The following is a 21,128-nucleotide window of genomic DNA, read 5'->3' as shown; positions in this document are numbered from 1 at the left end:
AAAAACCAATCTGGACTCTCTGGTTAGCAGCCCCTCACTTAGACAAATACAAGGTATGTAATCTTGCTCAGAAACAGTTCTAACAGTCTGATGTGAGAGATCTTACAGGAATCAAATAACCACACACTAAACTGAAGAATAATCAACAACCACTAGAAGTTATAAGTAATTGATCTTGCATGATAGTTTGTACTAATTATTCAATGTCCTTGAAGTTTTATTTTCCACCTTCATATATAAGTATCTTCTATGGTTCCTCAATTAAATTGTTTTTAGGTCATTAAAAAAGGGTCAGACCAAGAGGATGTAATAGCGTTTCCATAGCACCTTAAACATACATATTTGTAGAAAGTAAATCTCTTGCCTGGATTTGTGGGTCCTTTTCCTAATGACTCACAATTACACCCTCTCCACAGAGCCCACATATCATATTTCCCATTTCCCCCAAACTCTTCCTCCGTGCTCCTTGCTTAGAAGCCTCTGACTTTGTGGAACTCATAGTAAAAATTCTGAAACTCTTGGCAGTAAGTATAAGGTACAACAATTTTCACTAACAGATACTTCCTCTTTCTTTTGGAACTGATTGTTTGTTTTTGAGACCATAAAAGTGAAGACTATAATTTTAAATTATTTTAGATGGTCATGGAATTTTTGGACATACGCCACTATGAAAATTCAAAACCACATTGAGATACCACCTAACTCCACTAAGAATGGCCACCATTAATAAAACAAAAAATAACAGACACTGTGCTGGCAAGGATGTGGAGAAAAGGGAACACTTCTACATTGCTGGTGGGAATGCAAACTAATTCAACCTCTATGGAAAACAGTGTGGCAATTCCTAAAAGAACTAGATACTGACTTTTCATATGACCAAGTAATCCCCCTTCTGGGAATATACCTGGAGGAACTTAAATCATTCTACAAAAAAGATACCTACACACGCGTGTTTATTGCAGCACTATTCACAATAGCAAAAACATGGAAAGAACCGTGTTGCCCAAACTAGACTGGATTTAAAAAATGTGGTATATATATTTGACGGAATATTATGCAGCCATAAAGAAAAACAAAATTATGGACTTTGCAGCAACTTGGATGGATTTAGAGTTTAAATGTGGGGCATCACTGTAAAGACGATTAGATGCCCCACATAAATCACATAAATCTGTGATTTATCACAGAAACAAGGAACTGAGTACCACATGTTCTCACTCATAAGCAGACCCTGAACATTTACCATAATACTATAAGAAAGGGATTGGCAGTAGCCGGAAACTGCCAGGGGAGGGAAGGAGGGGCCACATAACATCAATAAAGGTACCTGATCTCAAACTAGGAGATGTGGGGGCCAAAGGGAGGCCCAAACCTGTATGATGACCACTTGTGTACCTAATCCTGAATTACACCCCACATCTTAACAAAAAAAAGAGGTAGTTTTGCCTAGTAAAAGAGTCATTTAATAAAAAAAGATACTCCTGCATTCACTGCAGCTGCCAAAACTAGTAAAACCTGAACAGTGGACAGTCCCGTAACTGGAGTGCAGAATGCCAGAGAGGCGACGAGGCTGGGCTGTTTTTGAAGACTTTGGTTCTGGTTGCACACCTAGTTCCACCAGCAGCAACTTCAGTGTCTAAAGTAAAGTAATGACTTTAGCTGATCTGTCTTCCTTTTACTCTTATCCAACAACCCACAACAATGGCCTCCATTTTGCTTCCAATGTCATTACTTAGATATCTTCTACCTCTAAAATCTTAACCTGAAGAACTCATTCTGACCATAAATTCCCATGACTCCAGTTTATTATGAACCCTCTTACTTCACAGACTCCTCATACTCAACTTTAATTAGACTTCCAGTTCCAAAATATGAACATTTCTCCCCATTTGTTGGCAACCTTCTGGTTTTTAATTCCTTAAAAATCTAGCTTAGACAATCTGGCTCATCACGTCTATCTTTTGTTTGTCATCGCACTGGAATTTTTTATTTCTTGTCTTTGTCCCTTATCGGACATTTAATGTCTCTACTGTTATATTTAGCTACTCTGTGCTCTCCTGGAATAAACTGACTCAACAATTCAGGCTGTAGTGGCTACTATTTCATGGTCTCTAACCTCATTTAGCTCCTCAGAATTTTCTTTCAATCTTTCAGCATTTTCCCAGTTACCTCCCTCTGGATATTAAACAAAACCTGAAAAAAATGGAGAGACATACTGTATTTCTTTTGTTTTGTTTTTTTCAATTTATTTACAAAATTTATTCAAACATTTTATCTAGGCTTTTTCTTTATGGTCTGTGCATTAACATATTCAAATTATGATAAACAGTTTCAACTTCTTAAATGTAAGCAAGGGGATCACTACCTATGCTTTACAACATTAGAACAAAAAGTTTTAAAGTTTTTTTTTTAAGTTCTATCTTTTTTTTAATCAATATTTTTTATTATGATATTGTGGGGTACAGTTAAGGGTTAGGTATACAAATATGCTTCGTTCAGGCACCCCTGTTGATAAGAGGTGTCTCCCCATCCCCAGATAGATATTTACTACTATTAATCCCATCTCCCTTCCCCTCCCTGCCCATAGTTTCCCACCACTGTCAGTCATTTTCTTATAGTATTACATTGGATGTTCAAGGTCTACTGTATGAGTGAGAACATGTGATACTCAGATCTTTGTTTCTGTGAGAGATCACTCAGTATTATAGACTCTAGTTCCATCCAGGTTGCTGCAAAATTCATGATTTTGTTCTTTTTTATGGCTGCGTAGTATTCCATCATGTGTATGCACCACATTTTTTTAATCCAGTCTCTTTTGATGGACAGCATGGTTGCTTTCAGGTTCTTGCTATTGTGAACAATGCTGCGATAAACATATGTGTGCAGGTATCTTTTTTATAGAGTGATTTGAGTTCTTCAGGGCATATTCCCAGTAGGGGGATTGCAGAGTCATATAGGAGGTCAATATTTAGAGCTTTTAGGAATCACCATACTGTTTTCCACAGAGGTTATACTAGTTTGCACTCCCACCAACAGTGTAGAAGTGTTCCCTTTTCGCCACACTCTCTCCAGCAACTGTTATTTTTTGAGTTATTGATAATTGCCATTCTGACTGGAGTTAGGTGGTATCTCAGGGTGGTTTTGATTTGCATCTCCTTGATGATTAGTGAGGTTGAACATTTTTTCATGTGTGTGTTGGCTGCTTGGATGTCTTCCTTTGAGAAGTGTCTGTTCATATCTTTTGCCCATTTTATAATGGGGTTGTTTGTTTTTTCCTTTTCAGCATGTTTGAGTTCCTTGTAGATCCAAGATGTTAAGCCTTTGTCAGAACTGGAGTTGGCAAATACTTTTTCCCAGTCTGTAGGCTGTCTCCCTGCTCTCTTGATGGTTTCTTTGGCTTTGCAGAAGCTTGTCAGTTTAATGAGGTCCCACTTGTCTATCCTCTCTCTTATGGCCTGTGGGTTTTGGGTTTTGTTCAGGAATTGGATGCCAGTTCCAATTTCCATGAGGATATGTCTTTCATTTTCTAGGGTTCTTGTGGTTTGAGGTTTTACATGTATTTCTTTAAAAAAATTTTTTTTTACTTTAAAGATGTGGAGTACAATTCAGGGTTAGGTATACAAATGTTCATTATGCAGGTACCCTTATTGATGAGGTGTGCCCCCTCTTCCCTGACAGTTTCTCACTACTGAAAATCCTTTTCTTATAGTATTATGATGACTATTCATGGTCCACTCATGAGTGAGAACATGTGATACTCAGTTCTTTGTTTCTGTGGTAGATCATTCAGCATTATAGACTCTAAGTCCATCCACGTTGCTACAAAGTTCATAATTTTGTCCTTCTTTATGACTGCATAATATTCCATCATGTAGATGAACCACATTTTAAAAAATCCAGTCCTCTTTCGATGGGCAGCATGGTTGGTTCCAAGTTTTTGTTATTGTGAATAATGCTGCAATAAACATGGGTGTGTAAGTATCTTTTCCATAGAGTGATTTGAGTTCCACTGGGTATATTCCCAGTAAGGCAATTGTGGGGTTGTATGGAAGGTCAATTTTTAGATCTTTTAGGAATTGGCAAACTGTTTTCCACAGAGGTTGTATTAATTTACACTCCCACCAACAGTGTAGAAGTGTTCCCTTTTCCCCACATTCTCTTCAGCATCTGTTGTTTTTTGAGTTATTGATGATGGCCATCCTGACTAGAGTTAACAATATATTGTCTCCAAGAGACTCATCTTACCAGAAAGAACCACTCACAGACTCGAAGTAAGAGGATGGGAAACAAAATTTCACGCGAACGGAACACAAAAGAAAGCAGGAGTTGTGATCTTAATATCAGACAAAATATCCTTTAAGCTATCAAAAATTAAAACAGATATGGAAGATCACTACATAATGATAAAAAGTTCAATCCATTAACAAGAAATATTCATCCTAAACATATAGGCACCAACATAGGAGCACCAACTTTCATAAAGCAGCTTCTAAGTAAACTTAAAAAAGATATTGACACTAACACTATCATAGCCAGGGACTTAAATACTCCACTCACAACCCTAGACAGATCATCAACACAAAAAATCAACAAGGAGGTCCAGAACCTCAACATGATGCTTGACCAAGTGGACTTAATTGATACCTACAGAACACGCCACCCAACAATCACAGAATATACATTCTACTCATCAACACATGGAAAGTACTCTAAGATCGACCCTCCCTTGGTCATAAATCAAGCATAAACAAATTCTGTAAGATTGAAATATTGCCATGCACCTTCTCAGACCACAATGGAATAAAAATAAATATCAACACCAACAAAGATCCCCCAAAACCCACAAAGACACGGACACTAAATAGCAAGATGCTAAACAACTCCTGGGTCAACATGGAAATTAAAACAGAGATTAAAAGATACCTGGAAACAAATGAAATGAAGAAACATCTTACCAAAACCCCTGGGATGCCATGAAAGCAGTACTAAGAGGGGAATTCATATCTCTACGAACACATATGAAGAAAATGGAACGATCACAAGTTAACAGCCTAACAAATCACCTAAGGAAGCTGAAAAAGCAAGACCACAAAAATCTTAACTTCAACAAAAAAATCCAGATCACCAAAATAAAAGCCCAAATTTGAGACATAGAAGACAAAATTATAATACAAAAATCAACCAAGTAGAAAGCTGTATTTCTTAAAGTGATGTTATTGTCACAACAATGTCAATTCTTTTGAAATGAATAAGTAAATTTAAATGTGATTTTAATAAGATTCCCATCATTTCTTTTCTATTTAGATTAAATTATTTTTAAAGTTTGTATGGAAGAAGTATTCTATTACATTATTTTAAAAGTTCATAGGTGTGTGAAAATTGAAACTTGAAAAAAGTGAAAGCATATTTCCCCTACTAGTTATTAAAACTTACTACAACACTACTATAATTAAGAGTCTGGTATTGGCATTAAAACAGATAAGTAGATTAGTAGAATGAAATGAATAATCCAGAAATACACCCACATATTAATGGGAATTTAACATAACAAAAAGATGGTATTCCCATTAAAAAAGAAAGAATAGTTTAATTAAGAAAGATTATTAACAAATTGGTTAGTCAAATGAAATGAAATCATGTTAGACCTAATACCATATAAAAATAAATCCAATGTATTAAGTATTAACTTTTAAAGCCTTATTAAAATTTTAGAATAAAATTTGCAAGATTACTTGACTAAACTAAAAACTGGAAAGCCTTAAGGAGGATAAAAAAATTTAAAAAACAGAAATCAGAAATAGAATTGATGTGTATTATTTCAGAAATCTAAAGTTCAATGCTACAAAGTTTTAACATTATAAAGCATTATATTTCTAAGCAAAATTATACTTTGACATTTAAATAATATTAACTATAGCTCTAGGTCTACAGTTAATAATAATATATTTGTTATATATATTTTCACTTTATTAGAATTTTTACTCTTGCTGCTTCATTTTTCTAGCTGAAATTGTTGAGTTCTACATGTGAATTCTCAAGTAGGCTAAAAGAAACACATTGATATAAGTTAGTTATAACTAAAATTTAAAAGGCATGTTCGTCTAAATATATGTTAGATTCTAACTCCAGAAATTTTCTAAAACATTATTCGCAAATTAATTCCTTTATTACATTTTTTTTACATGAGGGCTCAAAAAATTATAACTAGAAACTTGAAATAATAACCATTCTATATTTAGTTTAAAATGTACACGCCTATAACCCCAGCACTTCGGGAAGCCGAGGTGAGAGGATTGCCTGAGCCCAGGGATTCGAGACCAGCCTGTGTAACCTGGCGAGACCTCGTCTCTACAATAAAACAAAAAATTGGGTGGGCATGGTGGCATGAGCCTGTAGTCTCAGCTACTTAGAAGGCTGAGGTGGCAGAATCACCTGAGGATGGCAAGTTGAGGCTGTGGTAGCTGTGATCATGCCACTGCACTCGAGCCTGGGCGACAGAAACTCCGACTCAAAAAATAAAATAAAATGTGTTTCAGAGTTTGGTTAAGGTAATAAGATAAATGAGCATCATCAAATTAAAATGTATTCTATCTTTGGTCTGTAGACTTTATTTTAAAATTATGTAAACATAGTCAGCCTTCCATATCAGTGAGTTCTGCATCCATGGATTCAACTCAATGGATAAAAAAATATTTGGAAAAGAAAATTACACAGCCGGGCTCGGTGGCTCAGCCTGTAATCCCGCGCCTTTGGGAGGCTGAGGTGAGTTGATTGCCTGAGCCCGCGGGTTCGAGACCCGCCTAGGCAGCGAGACCTCATCTCTACAATAAATCAAAAAATCAGCTGGGCGTGGTAGCACATGCCTGTAATTCCGGCTACTTGGAAGGCTGAGGCGGAAGGATCGCCGGAGCCCAACAGGTCGAGGCTGTGGTGGCCGGGAGCGGCCACTGCACTCCAGTCTGGGCGACCGAGTGAGACTCCAACTCAAAAAAAAAAAAGAAAAAAAGAAAATTACACAAACACCCAAAAAAGTAAAATTTGAATTTGCCATGCGTTGAATACTATGTTGAATCCGTGCAAACGAAATGATGTGCAGGCATTTATATTAGGTATACATAAGAAATCTAGAGATGATGTAAAGAGTAAAGTATGTGGCAGTATGTGTGTAGGTTACAGGCAAATATCATGTCATTTTATGTAAGGGACTGGAGCACCTGCAGATGTTGGTATCTGCAGGGGTCTTAGAACCCTATGGCTACTGACAGATGATTATATATATATATATATACATATATTTAAATTATATATACACCATAAAGACATAAATGCTTTATGTCCTTCTCATTTACTTGATTCCATACTCAGAGTTGTTTATAAACCTAGGGATATGTATTATGTGACACATGTGCCATAGAAGAAAGGAGCTTGTGAGCCACTGGAATAGATAATACAGACCACAACTAGAGTAATTATTCTGACTTTATGTCAAATTGCTTACTGCTACTAGCTAAGGAGCAAGGTCTTGTGCTGGCTGCTGGGGATACAACAGTGGTAAGACAATCAGCCAGGATTCCTTTTCTCTGAAGCTTACATTCTAGTGGGGAAGACACATTTGAAACGTGAATCACCACCTGGTTCTTTAGTTTTGGTCATGGTAAGCATCGAGAAGGGAAAGCGCCAGGAACTGAGAGATGAAAGGGGCAGCTGGTTTAGTCTCTGGAGTTAAGAAAGTCTTTTGGGGGGATGTGAGGTTTAAACTTGAGATCTCTATAGGTGAGCTGGAGTTGGTTAGGCAGTATCAGAGAAATAGGGCAGGAGTGCTATCAGGTCAGAAATCCACTATTCCTGTAAAAAAGGTTCTGAAGTAGAAAGTACCTGAACTGAAAGGAAGTCAGTGATGCTGCAGGACCAGACAAGATGGTTGCTGGTGCGGGATAAAACTTATGAAGGGGCAGGGAACCCTACGAACTATATTAAGTAAGCTAGACTTTTTTCCTATGAAAAATAGGAAATGCCCTATGAAGGACATTTTAATTAGGAGAATGCTACAGTCAGATTTATATTTTTATTTTTTCCATCTTTAACTTCTTAATTTAAACTTTTAATTTCAGTACTTTTCTGAAGAAAACTACTCCTTTAAAATAACTCTGTGTGAAATGGTTTCTAACTCATGCTCCAAATTCAATGATCTGAAAATGTTAGTATCTTGAAAGAATACTATTGCATACCCTGTCTCCTCTGGAAATGCAGAGAGGGTGCTTCCGTCAATCTGACAGGTGTCCTGAGAAGGAGAGTCAGAATCTTTTCTATCTTGATTTGTAGCAGTATTGGCTATTCGTTGTTGTTGCAAGTCCCAATTTCGAGCTACGTTGTTAATTGTTAATCTTTTCTTCTCCTACGAAAAAGTTAATTGCGACAAGAATTATATAATGCAATTTTTGTAGCAGAAGTGACATCTAAGGAGCATATTGTTTGTACCTTCTTAGAATATTTTCAAAAGGAGCTTATTCCTTATAAGTAGCTACAAAATATACATTCTAGATCAAGATTCAAGAGGCCCGTATTTACCCTGTACATTCAAACTTCTCAATGATGATCTATCATCCCAAAGGGGGGAAATATATATATATATAAAATTAAGTTCCTATATTATTTGTGAATGTATATAATTTTATTTTTAAAAATTAGGAACTTAATTTTATTAAAAATAAATGTATAACCCACTGGAGACTTAAAATTCACTATCTGAAATTTTAATTTCATGGAAATTTTTATATACTTAATGTTATCTGAAATTTTAAATTGTCCAAGGTTTCTATGCCTCTGGTTAAACACAGCAAGAAAAAAACGAATACTATTTTAATTTTTCTACTCAATAATTAGAATTGATATAGCAAAATAACCTTGGGGAGGGGAATGAAGAGAGCTGATCAGTGTTCCAAGTTTCACAGCATAAATTGTAATGCCTGAAAATTAAAAATTATTATCTAAGTTATTAAAAGAAATTGTGCTAGGGTAAATTGTCTCTTGATAATTAGTACCATTCTAGATAAATAGGAAAGAAATTAATTCATTGTAAGTGATAGATCATAGGGCAGTGCTCTCAAATTTTAGGGTACCTCAAATTACCTGGAAGGCTTGTTCAGACAGATTGCTTATTTAGCATTTTTTGGAGCACAGCAGGAGAATGTGCATTTCTCACAAGCTCCTGGTCCTGCTGATGTTGCTAGCTTGTGGACCTTGCTTTGAGAGCCACTGCAGAACCCCTCTAGAGAAAAAGCAGATGTAGACTGAGATGTTTCTATTAAAAAATAATCCCTAATTCTGCTAAATTTTCCATGAGCAAGAGTTCACATTTAAAAACAGCATATCAGCTGTGCTCGGTGGCTCAGCCTGTAATCCCACGCCTTTGGGAGGCTGAGGTGAGTGGATTGCCTGAGCCCGTGGGTTCGAGACCCGCCTGGGCAGTAAGACTTCATCTCTACAGTAAATCAAAAAATCAGCTGGGCATGGTAGCGCATGCCTATAATTCCGGCTACTTGGAAGGCTGAGGCGGAAGGATCGCCGGAGCCCAGCAAGCTGAGGCTGTGTTCAGACAGGAGCAGCCACTGCACTCCAGTCTGGGCAACAGAGTGAGACTCCAACTCAAAAAAAAAAATAAATAAATAAACAGAAATAGCATATCAATTAGATCAGCATGCAGAAAATAGACACTTTCCTTCTTTTCACTAAGAGTACAAGCCTCCACTGAAAATTCCACTAAGAGTGACATTGACCTACGGGCACTGAAGCCAGCGAAGGCTCTTGAGAAGATTCTCTGTCCAATCCATCAGTGCAGATACGCATGGAGATTGATTTTTTTTTAGCTGCATCTCTTTGCCTGTATTTGGTTATCTAAGATTGTAGCACATATGCATGGCATTAGATAGGAATGAAAGTGATATGGCTTGCTTAATTAAAACTAAACTTTTTAAAGTTCGATTTCTTTTTAAAAAATGCTTTTGGGGTAAGGGTGTGCACCTGCAGTCCCAGGTACTCAGAAAGCTGATGCAGGAGGACCACTTGAGCCCAATAGTTCAAGGCTAGTGTATTCTGACCATGCTTATGAATAACTACTGCACTCTAGCCTGGAAAACACAGTGAGACCCCTTTTCTCTCTTTAAAAAAATGTTTTTGGTCTAGGTTCTGATTTTCTACTGTTTGATATTTCAAATTTGTCAGTATAATTAATTGAACTACTATTACTATTGCACACACACACACACACACATTTGAGACCTTCTGACATTTTATGTGTGTCCTCCTAATCTAAAGCAAGCAGAAATCTGCTCTTCTACTGTAAAAAAATTTTCCCTCTAATAATGAAAAGGCATCTTTCTTCAAGGAATTCTATTCAGTTATTTACTGATGACTGTGCCTGCCCAAATCTTAATCTAAGCAATGCTGCTATTTTTACTCAGTACGGAGGCCACTTTGAAGGAGGCAGTAAGTTACTGGAGGTTGGCTCTCACGCTGGCTCTAAGCTCTTGGCTTTCTGGATGACAAGGAGTGGTAGGAGAAAATATTCTCTCTCTCTCTCTTTCTGTCTCTCTCTCTGGCCCAGGCTGGAGTGCAGTGGCATGATCTTGTAGCCTTGACCTCACGGGCTCAAGTGATCTTCCCAAATAGCTGGGATTACATGTGTGTGCCACCATGCCCAGGTAATTTTTTAATTTTTTGTAGAGATGAGGTCTTACTATGTCACCAAGGCTGGTCTCGAACTCCTGGGCAAAGTGCTGGGATTACAAGCATTAGCCACTGCACCCAATCAGAAATATTCTTAATGAGGCAGCTATAACAGTACCTAGACAAAGGGCTTAAGTATCTTTGGACCACTGAGTATGTTGCAAATTTGTAACAAGACAGTCTTTGAAAATGCAAATACTTTCCCATACCCATGCCAGAGCTAAGCTTTCCTTACTTGGGTTATTAAAATCAGATAAATACCAGATTGACTAACAGGATGATTAATTTTATTGGGACTAGGAAAAGGGAAGAGATATTTTAAGAAAAGAGAGCAGCCTGGGGTCAGGCAGGGAATCACTGGCCGGCCAGGAGGCCACAAGGGCTCTAGGCATCTGTGGACCAAGAATAAAATAATCACAAAGAGAATGCTAGAGATTCTGGGAGGTGGAAGGGGGTATTCCCCGGCAAAAGTTTATTATTAAATATCACAGAGGCATTTGGCATATCAGCTACAATGTTGTTTCTTGATGCCAATCAATTGCCAAGTCTGTGTAAAAGTAACAAATATTTTAGAAGATGCAAGCCGGGCTCGGTGGCTCAGCCTGTAATCCCGCGCCTTTGGGAGGCTGAGGTGAGTGAATTGCCTGAGCTTGCGGGTTCGAGACTCGCCTGGGCAGCGAGACCTCATCTCTATAATAAATCAAAAAATAAGCTGGGCGTGGTGGCGCATGCCTGTAATTCCGGCTATTCGGAAGGCTGAGGCGGAAGGATCGCTGAAGCCCAGCAGGCCGAGGCTGCGGTGGCCGGGAGCGGCCACTGCACTCCAGTCTGGGTGACAGAGTGAGACTCCAACTCAAAAAAAAAAGAAGATGCCAAATTTCAACTTCTGCCATTTAAGTCTATTCTTCATAGTCCAGGCAAAACTGTGCAAGTATATGCTATAACTATCACCTCCCTTCATTTCCAACATTGCAAGAAAAACAGCAAGACAGAAAACAATAAGGCAGAAGGTATGTGTCTGCACACTCTTGCTGTCCCTCTCTCCTCAAGCTGTCCTGTCTTCTTGATGACCAGTATGTAGAGTTGCACAAAACAATCCTCAGCAAATGCTGAGGGTCTGTGGTATCATGCCAGTCCACCTCTGAGTCAGGGCTACACCCTGTTCTCCTAATTCCCCATGCTTTTCCTCCTACTAGAAATAAAAATGCTAAATAAACCTCCTAACTAAAGAGTCCTATTTAGTGACTTCAAGAGAATCTTGAGCTATTTTCCATAGTTTCCGTAAAAACTTACAAACATGAAAAAAGTTTGCTAAAATTTAATGGCACATTTCCCAAAAGGATGATGGTAAGAAGCAGCTGAATCAGGTATTTGAGGGGGATCTAAAAAAACTGGAATTATCTTTTAGAGGGTGGGCCCCTTGCAGTACAGGGTTGCCCCGCTAGGTAAGTGTTCTAGCAACCCATTGGCATTCATATCCCATCTAGTGTTGCTGTGAGGGGCTGCGTTTAGCTTCAGTGATTTTTTAAAAATTTTTTTTGAGTTGGAGTCTCACTCTGTCACCCAGACTGGAGTGCAGTGGCTGTTCCCGGCCACCACAGCCTCGACCTGCTGGGCTCCAGCAATCCTTCCACCTCAGCCTTCCAGGTAGCTGAACTACAGGCGTGTGCTACCACACCTGGCTAATTTTTTGATTTTATTGTAGAGATGAGGTCTCGCCAAGTTGCCCAGGTGGGTCTCGAACCCGTATGCTCAGGTAGTCCACTCATCTCAGCCTCCCAAAGCGCGGGATTACAGGCTGAGCCACTGAGCCCGGCCAGTGATTTTTTTTTTTAGGGGGCTGGGAGGGGATTCTTTTAACACATTTGCCTGTTTCATGATGGGTAATTTTATGAATACACCTGCACATACCAGGCTGAGTGTTCAGCAGTTTTTGACCAAAAACGGCATGACCCCTGTGCCCTACCCTCCCTATTCACCCAATCTTGCCCTGAGTGATTTTTGTTTGTTTCCCAGTTAAAGAAAGTCCTTAAAGGGAAGCCTTTTGCCCATGTGGAAGAGATGAAACAATAAATGGCAGAAGAAACTAAAAGACATCAAAATTGATTAGTTCAAAAACTGTTTTACGCAGTGGAAAAAGTATCTTGACAGGTGTCCAGCATCAAATGGAGAGTACCTTGAAGGTGCTGAAGTTTAAACATATAAGAATAAATACACGATTTCTTATAAATAAATTCTGAGTTTTTGGGGGCCCCACTTATATAACAAGACATTTTCAGTTGAAGGTGAAATCAAGTGTGATTTGGTTCCTAGGCACACTGGGAGGCTTACAGCTAAATCATCAATGAGATGTATTCATCCATTTTTCCTTTCCATGCTCTAGGACCATCCTAAAAGAGTGTTCTGTAGGTCTGATAGTTGCATGTATGTGTGTATTTTTATTTATTCTTTTATTTATTCATATACTTATGTATCTGACAGCAGCAATTACATGGTAAGGTATACCACTTTTTAAAAAATGAACCATTCAAAAAGTTTGCCAATAATATTACCTGGCAATGGTAAATCTTGCTCCTATAAATTTTAAAAATACTGCCAACAGCTATATTTCCTATTAACTAAAGTGTTTTTGGCCAACTCTCAGGGATATTCTAATATAGGAAAGATTTCAAAATCCTGTTGGCTAAAGCAGTAAAAGGTAGGTATGTCAGGAGGGGGCCTAGACACAGATCATTAATGGAATGGGGGATAACAGATCAAAGCTGGGGAGGATTCCAGAGGTCAGAGATGACAGCACGTGAGGAAGGTGGAGCATACTGAGAGAAAGTTAGTGCTTATTACTTCTGAAGTTACAGTCCTGAGCTAAGAGGGACCAGGAACAAGTTTTTGTTGTTGTTAATTTAGAAATAGTTTCATAGAATCAAATCCACAAAACTTAAGTGCACTGTTTCATCATTTTTGACAAATGTAACCTATACTCTTATCAAGAATACAGAACACTTCCATCACCCCAGAAAGTTCCCTGGCTTCCTAAGGTTATTACATATAACTTTGTTATCTCTACTAGTCATTTTTCTTTTTAGAGATGTTTCACTACATTGCCCAGGTTGGTCTCTAATTCCTGGGCTCAAGTGATCCTCCTGCCCCAGCCTCCTGAGTAGCTGGAACTATAGGCATGCACCACCATGCCTGCCTAGTCATTTTTTGCATTCTCAATGTCATTTTAAAAAGAAAAGTACCTATATAGGACAAGAATGAGTAACAATAATCAGGACTATTTCCTTCATTTTCCTTAATTTTAATTTATTTAATTTTCCTTAATAATGGTATAATATATAATATGAGCTATAAACTTTAAGTTGTCTGTGTTTATTATACTTAGTGATGTTAATATAAAATATTTAAAAAGTGAATATTTTATTTAAGAAAAGTAAGATTTTATATTCTAAATCACTTAAAACCAGTTTAAAACAAAATTTCTTTTCTAAATTCCTCAAAATCTTTACTACTTCTATGTCAAAAACTTTTTAAATTTAAAAAGCTGTCATGAAAAATCAAAACTCATGTAGCAAAGCTCATTAAAATGTTTCAGTACAGATGACAGTCCATTACATGCTTTCCAAAGTAAAGTGCAGAGGCTGTGGAATATACAGAAGGAAGCACCGGTATGAAAAAAGCTATACTTCAATTATATTTATTTTTCATCTCTTATGTTTAAAATGTCTGGCTTTTGCATTTACCTTATAATGTACATTGTATTATATTTCCTCAGTACATGTTTATTTATAGGTAGTAACTTATAAAAGTTTTAGGGGTATACATTCTACTGATGGGAACAAAAATTTACAAAGTTTAGACATCACGTTTCCAGGAGACTAGCTTCAGTGTACGTGTGTATGTGTGCACTTATCCATGTAGACATCAGAGAAAATACCTTAAGCAAAGATTGTTTATGACTTTCTCGCTTCTTCTCTTCCTCCTTTTTGGCTAAAACAGTTGCCATACGCCTTTCTTCTTCCTAAAAGACATTGTTCAAAAAGCATTATAAAGTGTTTCATTATTTTCTAATGCTAAATAATTTTGATCCTTTAAATCCAGTTTTCTTCTTGAGAGACATATACTTGATAACAGAAAATATGCCATCAAAGAAAAATTAATATGCTTCTCTTTATTCTTCAGTCCTAATTCTTAAAAAAATCTATACATTCTTAACTCTACTCCCAACTTTGAAAATGAGACAAACCTAATTCATACCAGAAAGGAAAAAGAATTAAAAGAGAAAGAAGAAAATGGGGAGTACGTTTGTATAATTTTCTTTGTATACTATACACCAATGATTCCACAGAGACTTAAACTTTCTATTATCAAGATTAGAAGGGTAAAAATGATACTTCTAACAATTTTTATTTGATCTGTAGCTACAAATCAGAGTTTTTTTGATGATAGAACAACAGTGGACCCTTTTAAAACTCTTCATTGATATTAATGGGTTTTTTTTCTCATTAAAATCATTACTTTTGTCTTGTTCTGAAGTTGTTTTGGCCACCCTCATTTCTTAAATTCTAAAAACTATGAAATACAGCATAGAGACTATAGTTAATAATCCTGTATTATAAACTTAAAAACTGCAGAGACTAGGTCTTAAATGTTCTCATTTAAAAAAAAAAAAGGTAATTAAGTAAAGTGATAGATGTGTTATGTTAACTAACTTGATTGTGGTAATCATTTCACAATATATATCAAATTATCACATTGTACACCTTAAATTTATATAGTTTTATTTGTCATTCATACCCCAATAAAGCTGAAAAAGATAGGAACTATGAAATAACACTACAGATTGTTTAGAATATCTTTTAAAAAATCAGTCATCTTGCCTGAGCCCACGGGTTTGAGTCCTGCCTGGGCAGGTGAGACCTCATCTCTACAATAAATCAAAAAATTAGCCAGGTATGGTAGTGCGTGCCTGTAATTCTGGCTACTCAGAAGGCTGAGGCAGAAGGATCGCCGGAGCCCAGCAGGTCGAGGCTGTGGTGGCCGGGAGCGGCCACTGCACTCCAGTCTGGGCGACAGAGTGAGACTTCAACTCAAAAAAAAAAAAAAAAGAAAAAGAAAAAAAATAATCAGTCATCATCCCAACACCCTAACTCAAAGCTTACAATTTCTGTGTATCATCTTACAATATTCACTATGAGAAAATTTTAAAAAGTTGCAGTCTATGTCTACAATCTGAACCGTTTCACCCTCCGAAATCTGTCAAATGTTAAGAGTAAATTATAGCCATATAACTTTTAATTTTCATTACCAAAAGATTTGTAGGTACTCAAATGATGTCACAATTTGAGAAAACAATTTCTTCATAAAAGACAAGGCTGAAAAATCTTCAGAGATGGGAAACTATAAAAAGTAACTTAGCACATTTGAAAAATAACTATTTTAGAAAAGAAAAATCACAAGATATAAAATTTAAAATTCAGTGAAAGGGGGTTTTTCAACAGCAGATTACACAGAGTTGAAGAGAGAATCAGTCAACTGGAAAACAGATCAAAAGAAGTTCTTTTATGTGCTTTCACAGCATTCTATACTTGTCTATCATAGCACTTAACCTATTTCATTTTAATGATCTCTAATACTATCCCCTCCTGCCTCCCACCCCATACAGTAAGCTCTGTAAATGTATAGACCATATCAGCTCTTGGCACATGGTACTCAATAAATATACATATAAGGAATGAACAAATGAATACACATCTTTAAGTATCTGTTCAACAATTTCCTTAAACTGAAACTGCTAAATCAAACAGTAAACATATTGCTAGGGCTTCTGATATGTTTGAAAACTGTTTTCCATAAATGTAGTTCTAACTCACACTCCTATAAGAAGTCAACATTTGATTTAAAACCTGATAAGTAGTCATAAGAGCTGTTTACCAAATATTCATGTGCCTTCACATGTCCAGGTCACATTATGAGACAGCACTTTTTGCCTCCTTGAAGTTAGATGTGGCCTTGTTACTCGTTTTGGCCAACATCATATGAACAAAAGTGACATGTGTTTGCTTCTCAGTAGAAGCTTTCAATAACAATGCTACACCTATATAAAGCTCCAAATAGTAGGTACTTGAAGGCCTGAATACTGAAATGAGGACAACACAGGGCAAAGATCCCAGACTATACATCATAGGCGGACAGGTATTACAAGTCTGAAGTAAACTTTGTTGCTTTAATCCACTGAGATTAAAGAAGTTGTCACTGCAGCACAATCTAGCCTATCCCAACAGTACAAAAAGGTTATAATAGAATTAAAGAAAGTCAAAGAAGCTATGAAACTGTGTTCCAAAAGTGGACCATTATAGTGCTCCTAAAAACCAAGAAAAGACCTAGACTAGAGAAGCATATTTTAAAATGCCCAAATATAAACGATTACAAAGTTAGAAAGAAAACTAGGAATGCATCCACTAGAAGTCTCCAATTTCAGAAATGAGAAAACTAATGCTTTCTAAGAGGTTAGTAACTTATATGACAACTAGTGACAAAGCTAGAATCAGTACCAAAAACCATGTCTTGCTAGACATTGAATTAATTGTATTTTTAAAATAATAAAGATATATATTTAAATTCATTTTACTGATTTTAGGGAGAGAAAAAGGGTGAAGTTAGAACTTAGTACTATCTGCCACATGATTTAGTTGTTTTACAGGGAATAAAAATTTATTGTAATTTTTGATGGTTCTTTTACGATATGGAAAATAATTATTCTTAACTTTAAAAAAACAAATAAAGGTAATAAGGAGAAATAAGTTAAATAAAGACTTCAGAACTTTGGTTCGTAGCTTCACAAAATAGCTGGTTGAAAAATTCAATTAAATTCTTTTATTCAGTTAATACTGATTTGATACCTAAGAGTACAACCTATTTTAGAATAAACTTTTAAAAAGAGAGAAATATTTTGATGTGTTGACTCATCTATAAAATGTGAACTAGAAACAGATTGGATACTCAAAGAGCCAATTTCAAACAGTACTGGAAACTGTATGGATCACGTATAACACATAGTTAGGAGGTGATTTCATCAGATTTTCAAAAAGAATTTGAGCTTCTATTAAAGGCAGTAGGACTTTAAAAGGAAAGCTAAACCTTGGAAAACTGGATTTACACCAAATCAATTCAAATATTGAGTGTTTTAAGAAATTTATACATCATATGGCTGTATTTTAGCCTAAATAATTACATAGTAACTAAACTTAGAAATAAAAATAAATCTCTACTAGTGAAGATAAGTTATAAATCTGTTGGTAAGAAGGAAAAAACTGTAAAATTCTGGCACCTTCTTGATTATAGTCCAGCTTCTGAGACAAAAGCCATATCCTTTATGTAGCGAAAGAAAGGGATCTATCTAGAACAAAAATCTAATATTTTCCTTCAGTTTGTCCCTGCATTTGTGCTGACAGTTGCTCTGTTTGATTGTTTTCATGAAGTCCAGAATTTTCAATTCATCTATTTTTATCTTGTTCAATTCTGCTTATTTTTTTAAAGTAGGGTCAGCAAGTTTTTTTTGGAAAGGGCCAGGTAAATACTTTAGGCTTTGTGGGCTATATATGATCTTTATTGCATATTCTTTTTTTTTCTTCAATGTTTTAAAAATATGAAAGTCATTCTTAACTTGAGAGCTGTACAAAAAGCAGGATGTGGCCCACAGGCTGTAGCTTTCCAAACCCTGTACTAGACTACTTTTAAATTCGATTTGATCAACCAATATATGAGATCGCTAACTTCTCCAGTTTGTGTCATTCACATACTTCATAGCATGACAAATTTTTCTCAACTAGACAGTAACAAAAATGTTGATCAGAACAGGCCAGAAGAAAAAGCCTCCTGGTATGCCAGCACAGATTTCTCGAAAGGCTGGTATTACTTTATATTCTGTAGATAGACCTCAATCAAAATTCACTTAACCATGTTGTCATACAACTTGCTCCAAATGGTGTCATAAAAGACTCTGTCAAATACTTTGCTTAAATAACAAAATAACAGTAGTCCTCTGAGAGGGTCTGTTTGTAATTTCTAAAATAGGAAACTAATTTTGTCTGACATGCATTGTTTTTAGTGAGCTAATGCTGCCTCCTAGTGACCATCTTTTCATAATCTGATTTAGATGTATTTCATAATCAACATCAAGCTGTCACAGTTGGTAGAATTTATATTCTTTCCTTTTGTGATAGGAAGACAGATGAGTTCTTCTTACCTTTCAGCCCCTCCATTATTCTACACCACTCCCCAGACATAACCTTCAATGGCAGCAATTTATTCAGTGTTCTGGACCAAGCACTGGCAAACACCAGCCCACAGGCCACATTCAGTCTGCCACCTGTTTTTGCAAATGATGTTTAATCGGAACAGAGTCACACTATTCATTTCTGTGTTGTTTTTACACTGTGGGAGAACTGAATAGTTTCACCAGAGACTGTACAGTTGCCAATACCTACAATACATACTATGAGGTCCTTTACAGATAAAGTCTGCCATTTCCTGCTCTAGATAGGCCTGGAGGCGAACATATTTATTCATCTATCTCCAGTTTCCCTTTCACTTTAGTAATTTTTATTCTCCTTTTAACAAAATGAAGCCGGGCTCGGTGGCTCAGCCTGTAATCCTGCGCTTTGGGAGGCTGAGGTGAGTGGATTGCCTGAGCCCCTGGGTTCGAGACCCGCCTGGGCAACTTGGCGAGACCTCATCTTTACAATAAATCAAAAAATTAGCAGGGCATGGTAGCGCGTGCCTGTAACTCCGGCCACTCGGAAGGCTGAGGAGGAAGGATCGCCGGAGCCCAGCAGGTCGAGGCTGCAGTGGCCGGGAGCGTGCCACTGCACTCGCACTCCAGTCTGGGTGACAGAGTGAGACTCCAACTCAAAACAAAAACAAAAACAAAACAAACAAAAAAACCTGAAACCCATTCTTCTTAAGAGAAACAAAAAAAGCAAAACAGCAGTTGAGGCCCGTGCTAGATAGCATCATATCATCTCCTGCCATCCTCCGGATCAGATGCCCAGCATCTCTGTCCCTGACTCATCTCCTGCTTTTCATCTCATCACCCACCCCCTTCTCCACAATTCATCCTCCAGGCTGCTACCCAGGAGGAAAATCCAGTTTTACTCTCTTAAACTCTTCAAGGGCTTCTCCTATTATGTCCAGGACAAAAGTCTCCACTCCTATGATGACATGAAATGCCTGGGCCTTGCCTGTCAGACATCTGGGTCTTCCACTGTCCCTTCCCCCACCAGCTCGCTGTTGACCACACAGAGCTGGAAGCAGCCACTGTGTTCTTTCAGTATCCCTCTGCGTTTTCCTTGCCTTTATCCTTCACAGATACAACCTCCTTCTCTAATACTCTTCAAGTCTTGAGTCAAGTATTTTCTCCCTTGGAACTTTTTCTTTTTCTCTGGTAGACTTAGGAGGGCTTTGCTCTTTGAAACAATTTTGTGGCTGTGTGTGCACTGCATGCATGTGTGAGTGAGTGTGTGTACACAAACCCATATATCTACTGACCCATCAACGGATCAAACGATCATCTCTCTATAGATTTCATTTTGCATTGCATCTGGGCACATGCCTGCCTCTGCAATAGACAGTAGTAGACTTTAGGGCATGAGCTGTTCTGATCTTGTCATCTCTGATGTCTAATACACACTCTAGTATAGATACTCCTCAGTTCAAGTACTTAAGAGTCTCAGTAATTTTCTCTAAGTATCTCTAGACCAAAAAATAAATAAATAAATAAAATGTGACAGCTGTTTACTAAGTAGTTAGGTCCAAACAGTAAGTATTCATGGTCTAGCAACTTAGTAGCCATTAAAACACAATTGAAAAAAAAAATATTTTATGTCATTCTTATATAAACATAACTACTTATCAAATGAATAAAGTGTGTAAACTGTAGGGCATTATACAACTCCTCAGAGAATCAAATTGGACACTGCCACCTTCATTTCCTGTTCCACACTGATTTTGGCCTGGTACCTGTTTTTATCACAAAACCACTGAAAGCTCAGCTTCGCACAGATGTGTTGTGATAGAAAGAAATATAAGGTACTAAATGTTGAAATGGTAAGCTATTTTGAGCTCAGAGTTTGCACAGTGTCTCACAGATGTCGAATCTCATTGTTTCCCTTGAAAATTAAAAATATTCCACAGGGTCCCTGTGAGTTCACTGAGGTACCCTTGGCACAGAGTTTGAGCACACAGCCCTAGCACATAGAAGTTCACTAAACATTTGTGTAATCCACCATAGCTAGGATGTTTATGTTGTCAATTTACACAAAAATTTAATAAAGATGGCATTTCTTTTTTTTTTTTGAGTTGGAGTCTCACTCTGTCGCCCAGACTGAAGTGCAGTGGCTGCTCCC

The 21,128-nt window shown here is 37.1% G+C and overlaps 1 protein-coding gene across 5 annotated transcripts in view; it reads right to left on the bottom strand.

Annotated features, from left to right (window-relative positions):
• LRRC49 (leucine rich repeat containing 49) overlaps nucleotides 1-21,128 on the bottom strand; it is a 129,001-nt gene that overhangs the window by 34,429 nt on the left and 73,444 nt on the right. For all 5 annotated transcript variants that reach the window (XM_021709954.1, XM_021709950.1, XM_021709952.1 and 2 more), the window contains 2 exons: nucleotides 14,660-14,743; nucleotides 8,229-8,395 (listed from right to left, as the gene is read on the bottom strand). In XM_021709954.1, coding sequence (XP_021565629.1) covers nucleotides 8,229-8,395; nucleotides 14,660-14,743 — 251 coding nt within the window. The remainder of the gene's footprint in view (nucleotides 1-8,228; nucleotides 8,396-14,659; nucleotides 14,744-21,128) is intronic.

Source organism: Carlito syrichta, unplaced genomic scaffold (genome assembly GCF_000164805.1).
Source record: "Carlito syrichta isolate Samal-C Ts95f unplaced genomic scaffold, Tarsius_syrichta-2.0.1 Scaffold287778, whole genome shotgun sequence".
Classification (NCBI taxonomy): domain Eukaryota; kingdom Metazoa; phylum Chordata; class Mammalia; order Primates; family Tarsiidae; genus Carlito; species Carlito syrichta.
Note: the sequence above shows the minus strand (reverse complement) of the source record. Positions and strands in the feature narration are given on the sequence as shown.